The sequence below is a fragment of the Antechinus flavipes genome, chromosome 4 (assembly GCF_016432865.1).
Source record: "Antechinus flavipes isolate AdamAnt ecotype Samford, QLD, Australia chromosome 4, AdamAnt_v2, whole genome shotgun sequence".
NCBI classification, from domain to species: domain Eukaryota; kingdom Metazoa; phylum Chordata; class Mammalia; order Dasyuromorphia; family Dasyuridae; genus Antechinus; species Antechinus flavipes.
The window spans coordinates 412709376-412721062 of NC_067401.1; the positions used below are offsets into that span (position 1 = coordinate 412709376).

At 39.1% G+C, this 11687-nt stretch overlaps 1 protein-coding gene across 1 annotated transcript in view; it reads right to left on the reverse strand.

The window, feature by feature from the left end:
• Positions 1 to 10855, reverse strand: part of RGSL1 (regulator of G protein signaling like 1) — a 65158-nt gene extending 54303 nt beyond the window's left edge. Inside the window, exons 1-9 of the mRNA XM_051998823.1 lie at positions 10742 to 10855; positions 9776 to 9905; positions 7501 to 7605; positions 6151 to 6312; positions 4280 to 5343; positions 2726 to 2788; positions 2048 to 2282; positions 1539 to 1649; positions 845 to 953 (exon numbers count right to left, since the gene is read on the reverse strand). Of these exons, the coding sequence (XP_051854783.1) occupies positions 845 to 953; positions 1539 to 1649; positions 2048 to 2282; positions 2726 to 2788; positions 4280 to 5343; positions 6151 to 6312; positions 7501 to 7605; positions 9776 to 9905; positions 10742 to 10804 (2042 nt within the window). The 5' untranslated portion in view covers positions 10805 to 10855. The remainder of the gene's footprint in view (positions 1 to 844; positions 954 to 1538; positions 1650 to 2047; positions 2283 to 2725; positions 2789 to 4279; positions 5344 to 6150; positions 6313 to 7500; positions 7606 to 9775; positions 9906 to 10741) is intronic.
• Between the last annotated feature and the right edge of the window lie 832 nt (positions 10856 to 11687).

Below are 11687 nucleotides of genomic sequence, written 5' to 3' on the forward strand. Positions count from 1 at the left end.
TATATAAGTGTTTTTTTTGTGTTTTTTTAAAGCAAGCAAAATACACAAGCAAGACTGCCATTAGTCTTGCAGCTATTATTTTTACTTCAAAGAAAGGGCAGGGAGAGAGAAATTAAGTTAGTATGTACAGCTTGGAAATTGTGGTTCAGGCCCCATCAGACAGGGGAATGGGAACATTCTTGGGTAGATAGGGGCTATAATGAGGGCATAATTGCAGGACATGACAATAATTCAATTCCCAGGATAGTTTGGGACAGGGATGAAGTCAGAGGGGTAAGCACTGGAGAGTGTTTTTTCCCTAATCATCTTTAAAATTCAAATACTTCAAATATAGAATGGATTGTCACAAAAAGTGGTCAATTCCCCATTACTAGACAAAGGTGATCTTAACTATGATGATCTTCTAAATCATATTGCTTCTTTCTTCCCTTCTACAACTAGCTTTTATAATACTATGTTCCCTTAATGGATTCAAGGGAAGAGTGACTTCAGGAAAATTCTTTATCGTAGTTCTTTAGATGAGGAGTAGCAAGGGTCTGGATTAGTGTGAAAACACTGGGAAGAGATATAATTAATAGACCCTGGCAAAGCAAGAATTTAGGTCACTTATGGGATGTGAGGAGTAGGGGAAAGGGAAAGAATCAGGAATTGTGACACCATCCATCCATACAGAGTTAACTAGATTAGAAAAATAAATGGAAGCATCAGACCTATCAGTGGAAGTACTGGTATCAGATACATTGAGTTTGTTAGCATCAGATCGGAGAAGGTTCATACAGAAGTGGAATTCAGGGGAGAGGTCAGACCTGCAAAGATGGAATAGATGTAGAAAACTATTTCTTACCTGGGTCTCAGTGAGGGTTTCCTCAAAACACTGCTTCCCTTCTTGAGGAAGGATAAGGGACTCGGATATTGCAAATGAGGATACAACTTCTTGCTTGCCCGCATCTTTCCTATTGGGAAATTTCAAGTGTTATAAGATTTTAAAGTTTGAGATTTCCTATATTTATACAAGAATGATTGACTAAATTAGGGTTTGCCAAAAGGAGAATGAGAAGGACTAAAGAGGAGTAAGTGATTAGGAGAGAGCCATGGTACTATGCACTATCACCAAAGAACAAGAAATTTCCAGTGGAAAAGAATTCTGGAGAAATATGAAAACAATGAGTACAGGAAACTATTTTGACTTGGATCACTTCTATCAATCTTTTTCTTTACCTCAGTTTGCATAGGGAAGAGGAAGACAGATATACCTAGCTTCTAGATCAAGATAGTTAAAAGTCTTTATTTTTGGTGGCCAACTTATAAGAATCACAACTTTTAATTAATTATATTTGAATACATAGAGGACCCCATGTCCATATTAAAGTTAGGGTACAAAGTAGAATTGACAGGGTATCTTCCCCTAAAGGCACTGCTTCCAATCAACATCCCACTAGAACAAAACAGTTCTACCATAAGCTGGTATCTTTTGAATGTGGAACTTCCTTTTTCCTTCCTCAGGATTTAATATTTTTTTCTAATGTTTAAGCACTTACTGGCATTTATAGATATCTTTTCATAATACTTCTTAAAGTCTTCACTCATCTTCTCTATAGCCATTTTTGGGTGGTTCTTGCACAGATCCTCAAAGCTCATTTGCCTTATATCTGTCAAAGGGGAAGAGGATACAGAGACAGATTGCTTACCAATAATGAGCTCCACGTTGAGTTGATTAATGTTGGCCTGGTGAAAAAATTCCATTAAAATGCATTACGTATATATTTATATGTTTATATACATATATCTTATTTTAATGGGATATTGTGATGGAATGGGATGTCTGCGTCCCCCACAGGAACCCCATATCCAAGTTAGAATTAAGGGATAGAAAACAGAGACTAACTGAAAATTGAGGCTCTGCTTTTTAGGAACCTGCAGAACTAATGATAAATACAAGACAAAGGGTTACAAAAAGAGAATTATAAGAATTTTCAGCCGATTCAACAAGCATAATAAGGGCTTCAGATAATTTTTGTCATTTGATCACAGAAACCATGAATTTTACCTTCCCTGTACACTGTAGGCTGTAGTTCCAAATGGAGAGCTCCTCCTTTTTTCAGATCCTGCAGAGCTATCATTTGCCAGTGTGTGTCCGTGAGTGCTTCCATGTCTTCCAGGGTGGACAAATCATGACTCAGCATAAGGCATTCCTGTATCCTCTTACACAATAGAATATATTCCATGTTGTCCAAGGGCTCCTTTGCTTTCTGCCTCTTGATTTCACTGCTATTCTTTTGAGACTAACAGAAAGAGGTTTTGAGTTTGCTATAAGAACAGGAGACCACACCAGAAGTAGTTTTCTTCTGGTTCATCCATGAGATGAGAAGAATAATCCCCTTTTGTATAAATTCCCTCTCCCTCCACCTCCCCATTGGACCCAGTTTCTATTAGAAGTGAAATCTTGCTGGTCTGAAAGTCTGTGGAGGAAAAAAGTTGGGGTTAGATATGTGTAGATTGGACTTATTTTAAAGAAAGTGAGAGCACTCAATTCCTTTTATGCTGGACACGATGATCTGTTATTCATACCTGAAGCATAAATGGGTATCACAATTCCTTGGGAACTACAAAAATATAAAATTCTGGTTGTCAACCTCTGGCAGAACAGCCATCTCTTTTGCCCAAACACTCACGTGAATTCCCCAGTACCTCCTCCACCCAATACCAATTCCTTAGCCTCTCCTACCACAAAGATGAGAAACCAGTAGTCATCCAGATCAAGGAAGTCATCAAAGAAGGAAGCAAGAATCTAAAATCCAAACACAAAATATGAGGTATTGAAACAAATGTTGTATTTTCTGGCTCACCAGGACTTCTGTTCCATTCAGGCTAATAATAAGAAACAACAACAATAGTAACTACTAAGATATATGTGGAGTTTGACAATTTACAAAGCACATTACATAAATCTTTTTTGAATAGGCTGTTTTATCAGGAAACTCTAGTATAGAAGAAAAGCTCAACTGTAATGAACAATACTAACTACTCCCATTCCTTTGCCTCAAGGATGACACTTCATTTGGGAACTCTTTGGAGCTCAGCTAATAACTATTTACATAAAGAGTGGCATTTTGCATAATTTGCTCTGGTTGTTGAAATCCTACCTACATTTCATAGATCCACTTAAATTTCCCTTCTTTCACCCATTGGAAGTGACATCTCCTTACTCTGAATACTCATAGCCCTTCCCTTTATTTTTTTATTTTTCTTTTCATCTTTTATACCATATTGTGGACATTTATATACATCTTATCTTTTATATTAGATGTTCTCCTGCCTTACTCTTTGACAGCAGGGACCACACCATTCATGATATGTCTCACAGAGCACCTAGCACAGTGCCTTGTAATAATTATTTGCTGAATTCAATTGAACTGGGAGCTGGAAATAGTAACCTAAACCATTACTTTTAGCCCTAGGCTTCTTCAAAATTAGCCTGAGACTACTAGCTCAGATCTAATAAAGTCTCAAACTATGGACTTCATTGCACTATAGCTTACCTAGTTAGTATGGAGCGCTGATAACAGGTTTTATTGCTATGACCTTCTTCCTTTGTCTTCCCATTTGCTATCTGATCCTATGAGGCCTGCTAGAAGAGTGTAGGATCATAGTTGTTTAGACCAGGGTAGTAAATCCCTTATTCAAATTCCCACAGTTCTTTTAGAAGGCAGAATGACTTCCTTTTTTATAATAATAGTTTTTTTTTCTTTTCCAAAATATATACGAAGATAGTTTTCAACATTCATTTTTGGAAAATCTTGTCTTCCAAATTTTTTCTCCCTCCCTCTCCATCTGTCCCCTCCCCTAGACAGCAACTAATCCAATTTAGGTTAAACATATGCAATTCTTCTAAACATGAGGAATGCTTTTCTTAAGCTTTCCTAGATTAGAGAGATAAATAGTGAAGACCCCATAACAAATCCAGTATATAGGAACGTGACTATACTAGGTATAGACAACAGCAACTACAGACAAAAGCCCAAGTGGATTTTAGATGAATTTTTCTTTGGGTACTTTCAAAAGGAAGTGGACAAAAGTAGCCTGCTGTTCAGTGACCTGGCAGATTCAATAGATCTGTTATTTTAAGAAGCTCATTCAAGCTTGTACCACTCTCCTCCATAATTATATGGGATTAATAATAGGACTACTAGCAATAATATTGCTAGAATCCACCCAGTGATAGAGACATCTGTTCTCTCAAGGGCCAAATTCAATGCTAGCTCTGGGCATCCTAGTCTACCTTGCATATCTCTTTCTGTGCAGTGGGGATCCAGGGAATCACATTCCCAGAAGGCAGCAGCTGTTTCAGACGCTGGATGGTTTGAGGTTTGAGTGGCAGGGTAGGGCCGTTGTCCTCATTGAGGTAGAGCTCACAGATGCGATTTCCAAGAGTGTGCCGAAATAGCAGATTACCACCTTTCTTTGCACTGATGCAAATGGTCAGGAAATTGTCCAGGTCCTTCCAGAGACGCAGGAGGCGGTTTTCCATCTTGTAGTGCTTACTCTTAAGGTAGTCTCCAAAAGGGTTCCCCGCATAGGAATCAGCAGTCAAAGCCCAGTGCAGGTATTCAAAGGAGTAACCTTTCTTAATCACTTTCTTTAGGGATAATCGGGAGGGGTAGTTGATAATAGGAGTGGAGTTTCGCAATTTGGCTGTGAATTTCTTCTCACAGACTCCTTCTAGGTTAAAGGGCGGAAAGTTTTTAGTATCCACCTTGGAGCTGAAGATTGTGGAAGTGATGCTCTCCTTTACCTTTAAATCATCTAGACTGTTTTTAAAACGCAATGGTCGCAGGGCACCCACATGCACAACGAGTTTTGGTGGCCTGAAGACATCAGGGAGGCCTTGAAACCCTTTGTCATGCAACTTGCTCTTTGAGGTATGCAAAGTGTGAATAAGAGGCAGTTCCGGCTCAACAGTCCATGTGCCCTGTTCAATAAATCGCCACATCTTCTTCTTCATCTTTTTGCTACAGTAAGGTTTCCGGGTCACATAAAGTCTCCTAATGCTCATCTTCAGGGGGAGGTCACTTGATATGGAGGCTCTATATTTGTCTTCTTCTTCATCATCTTCATCTTCATTATCTTCTTCTTCTTCATCATCCTGACCAAGGCGTTCTTCATACTCCTGCATCAGAGCCTGGCACTCCTCCTCCTTGGCCATATTGATCTTACAATGAATGTAAAAGTTTGGAAGCCAATAACTCTGGATTTTGAATAGGGCCACTTTTTGCATGCGGCTCAAGAGCTCTCTCCTGGTAGTGGATTGTTTGGGATGCCACACAGAGAGGTTCATCAGCGACTCTGGAAAGGACACAGACATCAAGGGTGAAGATAGAATGGTGATTTTTTTTTTCAGGGAAGGAATAGGCAAGAGACAAAATAAATGATTATTAGAATTTAAAAAAAGAAAAGATGATCATTTTGCTACTCCAAGTGCTTTTCAATGTATTATCTTGCTTGTTCCTTATGGCCATCCTGAGAGGGAAGGGGAATCCAAACTTTAATCCCTTTATGCTCATTTAACTGATGGGGAAACTGAACTAGTAAATCAGTAGTAGATACTATAGCTAGAGCTCAAATCTGCTGAGGGAAATGGTGTTAATTAATTGGACTCTGCCCAGTATGTTGACTCCGATATGGAGTGGGGAGAAGAATACACGTAAATCTTGCTTGGTATAATACAATCTAACCCAGACTACTGAATGGATAAATAAAAGAAAAAAAAATCCAAGGAAATATTGAAGATTATGTAGAGTCTTGAAATCTCTTTTATTTAGAAATTAGAGGTATATTTAGCTATCAGCATTAGATGACCATAGATAAGACTTTCTAGCCCTGTGTTTCTTAATCAACTCTCATGCATCCATATAAATGGGAATGATCACAGGATTAGCTAATCTAAAATTGGAGGGTAATGCAAAGTACCAACCTAATTGACAGTGCCTTTTTTCAGACCCTTCCTCTTTGGACTCCACAGGCACAGTAATTATCAATAACAAGGAGAATGAGTTTTGAAGTGAACAATTGAAAAATGATTTGAATCTATTGACTCCCCCCCCTCCCCGCTCCCGCCCCATTTCCTGCTTATGATGCCTTTGAGATTCTTACTGATGTTCATATTGCAAAGAATCAGGACAGAAGACCCTTCCTGCAAGTGAGTGGCCTTCAGCACAAGGAGGAGGGACAGATAAGTGTCCTTCTGTTTATCATTCGTCTCATCTATCCCAAGGATTCTCTCAGCAATTATCCAGAACTCCACCAGTTCCTCCCCTGCAGAGTAGACAGCAAAGTAAAAGGAGATTAAATTGCATGCAGAGGAAGGGTTGGCAGTCCCCATCCTGGTTTGTTTGAAGGATTGATACATCTGAACTCCCTGTCACACAATCTAGATTTACCAGGAAAAGCTTCTTGGAGTAAAATTTCTCTCTTTTCAAAAGCCCCATTACCTGGAAGGAAAGATAGGATATGGAGGTACAAATAGGAATTCTGGGGCCTGAAGCAAATTTAGTTGGTGACAGGAGCAGCTTTCTTGGGGTTCGGGATCTCACATCCTTGTTGACCTTGGGCATCCTTTGAAAAAGGTATAATGTGGATCTACAATCATACAGTGAGTTGCCACCCCCCTGGGTACAGCCCCCCTAGGACAAGGAAGACAGAGGAGGAAAAATAGGTTCAAAGATATTCGGTTACTTGCCTAAGATCACAGATAAGAGTAAGAGATTGGACTTGAAGCCAGGCCTTTTTGATTCTGAGTTCAGACTTTTCTCTACTATTTTTCTTGCTGCTTCTCCTCAGGACACTGAGGACAATGCATGGTTGCTCCAGAAAAGCAGCTAGTGGAATTGCACCATATTCCGGAGGAGGACAAGTTAAGTACAGGGATCACTCTAGGAAGGATATTCAGAACATTGTCTGTCCACTCTTTCCTTTCTTATTCCTCAGAACACAGCCAACTTATGCTGAAGAAGTAGAGGAGGCAGGAGAGAGAAAAAAAAAAAGGCTCTCTTCCCTGACTCTTCATTTAATACGGGTCCCAAACCCAAAACTGCAGTCAGGGATGCAAAATTCTAACTGTGTCACCAACAGCCAAGTGAGGAAGGGGGAGACTGAGGTCTTAAGCACTGCTATCCTATTCCTGCAAAGTGCTCAGGGTGTGTGGTTAGTAATTACACCATGATGTTTTCAGCATAGAGTAGACAAAGACCCATTTTTGTCCTCTTCCTATATGGAGTCAATTTCCAGGGAGTTTTCCTTGACAGGCTGACTTAAATGGATTGGCAAAGTGGACTCACTGGATCTTCATTTTCTTAAATCTTGATTTGAAAAGGAATCAGCACTCATATTTTATATACTAAAACCACGTCCTCCCCTTCCCCCCCACTGTGATTTAATCGAAGAGAGAAGATGGAGAAAAGGAGGATGGAAGGAAGCAGATCACAGGAATAGCTGCAGACCCACCTGCTGTGCCACTGAGGTAGGCACAGAAACGCCACATCCCTCGGACACCACCAACACATTTGTAGAGCAACCACTGGTCTGCTGTCTTCCATCTCATCATCTTGGCTGCCAGGAAAATCTGACAGTGAAAGGGTGGTCCCCAATCCCCCTGGCAACTTTGTAAATAGCCAATCTCCTCCTAGATGAGGCTAGTCATCCCATTAGACCATCGTGTTCAGGAAACCAAGGCTGTAGGTTCAAATACTAGAAAATCATTTCTGGAATACTCAGGTATTGGGGACAACTATGATGGCAGAGGCTCATCTATCTAAATATAATAATGTGGTTTTGCATGCCCTAGGTTGGCCCTGAATCCCCTTAATTGTGGTCAGTTAGTTCATTGAGTTATAGCTTGTACAGACAGTGGGGAAATGTGAAAATAAAATTGAATGTTTGCCCCCTATCTCTGGAATGATTTCTCTAAATATGTTGAGTTGGTTCAAAAAGACAGGTCTCCTGCCTTGTAAGCCCATTACTGAAAGCAGCAATCTCTAAAGAAAATCTTAATCCTATTCTCTGTGCCAACTTCTCCAAAGACACCCAAGCAATATGAACATGTGAACCCTTAATGAAGTCTATTGGGCATGGAATTCTTGTTTGGAAGCCTTGTGGCCTTCCATTGTATTCTCATTGTTATTATTTCCTTTAATGTCTGTCACAAAACAATATCGCACTCTTTCTCCCTTAGATAGCTCACCCCTGCTCCTTCTACTCATTTTGTTGGAGCCTCAAGATATTGTTCAACCTTCACTTTCTTGAAGCTTACTGATTAAAGTTCAAATTTCTTTTCCTGGTATTCAGGCAACTCTCCACCTAGTCTTCTATTATTTCATATTTCTCATTTCCACACATTATGATCTAGTCAAACTAAAATATACTTCCTAAACATGCCCTTTGCTTTTCCACCTTTGTTCATGCTATTGTCTAGGACTAGAATATCTTCCCTACAACAATTTACCTCTTATATTCCTACCCATCTCGAACAGTCCTATTACAATACCACATTCCCTACAAAGACTTCTTTGATTTTTCCTGTCTATAATTATTTAAACCCTTTCCCCTCCCTTTTTTGCATTTTTCTAATGGACAAAACCATAAATTATTGCTTATCAAATTACTTGTGTTTTATAATTTATACTCCTACATGATTATAAGTTCCTTAAGGGAAGGAACATTGTGTGTGCTAGTCTTTGTATCTCTCTTAGCACATTGCATGGTGCTCTGAACAGAATAATTGTTTAAAAGTTGTTCAGTTGATTTATAGCCATGTGAAAATATGCTCCAAATCATTATTAATCAGAGAAATGCAAATTAAGAAACTCCGAGATACCACTACACACCTGTCAGATTGGCTAGAATGATAGGGAAAGACAATGCAGAATGTTGGAGGGGATGTGGGAAAACAGGAACACTGATACATTGTTGGTGGAATTGTGAACACATCCAGCCATTCTGGAGAACAATTTGGAACTATGCTCAAAAAGTTATCAAACTATGCATACCCTTTAATCCAGCAGTGTTACTACTGGGCTTGTACCCCAAAGAGATACTAAAGAAGGGAAAGGGACCTGTATGTGCCAAAATGTTTGCCCTGTTTGTAGTGGCTAGAAGCTGGAAAATGAATGGATGCCTATCAATTGGAGAATGGGTGAGTAAATTGTGGTATAAGAATGTTATGGAATATTATTGTTCTGTAAGGAATGACCAGCAGGATGAATACAGAGAGGACTGGCGAGACTTACATGAACTGATACTAAGTGAAATGAGCAGGACTCATTATATACCTCAACAACGATACTGTTTGAGGATGTATTCTGATGGAAGTGGATCTCTTCGATAAAGAGAGCTAATTCAGTTTCAATTGATCAAGGATGGACAGAAGCAGCTACATCCAAAGAAAGGACACTGGGAAATGAATATAAACTGCTTGCATTTTTGTTTTTCTTCCCGGGTTATTTATACCTTCTGAATCTAATTCTTCCTGTGCAACAAGAGAATTGTTCGGTTCTGCACACATATATTGTATCTAGGATATACTGTAACCTATTTAACATATAAAGGACTGCTTGCCATCTGGGGGAGGGGTGGAGGGAGGGAGGGGAAAAATGGGAACAGAAGTGAATGCAAGGGATAATGCTGTAAAAAATTACCCTGGCATGGGTTCTGTCAATAAAAAGTTTTTAAAAATTAAAAAAAAAAAATAAAGGTTGTTCAGTTGAAATTGAACTGTGCTCACCACCCTCTGAAGATCTGATGAAATTGATGAGTTCCTTACAGAGCATATAATGGTGACATAAGTTGGTCTTGCAGAAATAAGGTAATCTGTATTTTTCCAACCACGTCAGTAAACCTTTGTACTTGGCAACCTAGAATTCAAGAAGGACAGGAATAGAGGAGAAAATAATGTTTACTGGGAATCTCAAAATTGGGGAAACTGACAATCCCTTCTCTTTCTTCCTGACAAAGCTGGATCTAACCAACATCTGAGAATTAAGTGAGAGAGGGTCCAAAGAAAGGAAACTATAGTCTGGAGTTGAGATTGGTAAAGAGAAAGTTGTATTAGGAAGGAGGAGAAATAATGGTTTGAATTCTTATGGTAGTCTTTCATTTTTAAATTTACTTTTCTGAACGTGGTAAAGCTGTTAAAATAGTATATCTATGGTCTATGTGAAGAATGAATCTTTCTTCCCAAAACAGTCTTCCATAGACACCCCTCCATACTCTCACTTCCAAAAAAAGAATTGGTTTTTCCTATTAAGCTCCTTCTGAGCAGGCAGGGTCTTGATTTTTATAGTTATATGCATAAATTTTAGCCTGCCAAGTAGTAAGTAAACATTTAACAAGGGTGCAGCCAATTTACTGATAAGGAACCTCTCCTTCTTTCCTTATCTCCCTTTCTCTCTTCCTCTCTCAATCTCTTTTCCCCTTTCCCACTTCCCCTCTCTCTTTCCTTGTCTCCTTTTTTCTTTCTCTCTCTTTTTTCCTCTCTGTCCTGTCTCTATACACACACACATATCCCTGTCTCTATACACACACACACACACACTATTTACCTGGTTCAATATTGGCTTTCCTGTTCCTTGTGTGCCTTCAACTTGCCTCAGGTTTTGTATTCTCTCTCTTTCTCTAACCATCCTTCAATTTATTCCTACATCCTCCCCATATGCATTTTCCACATAATGAAGGTTTGAGTTTGACTTACCAAATTTTGGGGTAACTCTGGCCATAAGGTCCACTGTAAATCATGAACTATATAAATTGGCATTTGACCAAAGACCTACAAAAGAAAGAGAATAATCCAGCCAGCAGATCTAGTCATAAAATACACAGTTAAGTATATAAAGTTCCTATTCTCTTCAGAGCAAAGTCCCTTGAGGCCATGCTCAACTGTTTCAGAAGATATCACTCAAAACATTCCTAACTTAATAATACTGAGCAATAGAGCAGAATAAACTTGCAAATACATACCCAAAATTGACCAGCCAATTGTGTGTATATGTGTTCCTGTGTATGTTTTAAACTAATTCTCCTTAGCCAGTCTGTATAAATAAGTCAGTTAACCAATCAGTCACTCAACAAGCTTTTACTACACATTTACTATTTGCTAAGCACTACTATACAAAGGTGTATAAATATAAAGAGAAGCAAGTTTAATGGGAGAGACAATGTACAAATACTAGGTGTATATAAAATATATACATAAGCAAATAGAAAATAATTTGTGAAGGGAACCCATAGCATGAGGTGGAAGCAAGGAAGGACTACTGAAGGCTCTAGTATTTGATCTGATTCTTAGTGGAAGAAAGAGCACTTAAGACAAAGAGGTGAGGAGGTGGATCATTGTAAACATGGGAGACAGTTACTAGAAAGGCATTGAGACAGTCTCATTCAGTAGATTACCAAGTCTGAATTGTATAATACACTAAAGGGAATAAAGTGGAAAACTGGAAAGCATAGGGTGAAATAATTTCTTAGTCCAAAATAACTTTAAAAGCTAGCAAAAAAAATTCTGCCTCACTCAGATAAAAGAGGAGCACAGTCCAACAAAGGTGGCATCTAGGCAATCCAGTAGTAGGTCACAACCCAAGCAGTTATCAATGAGGTCTTCAGGACAGGCCAGCAGTGAGGCCCCATACCCCTGGTGAAGG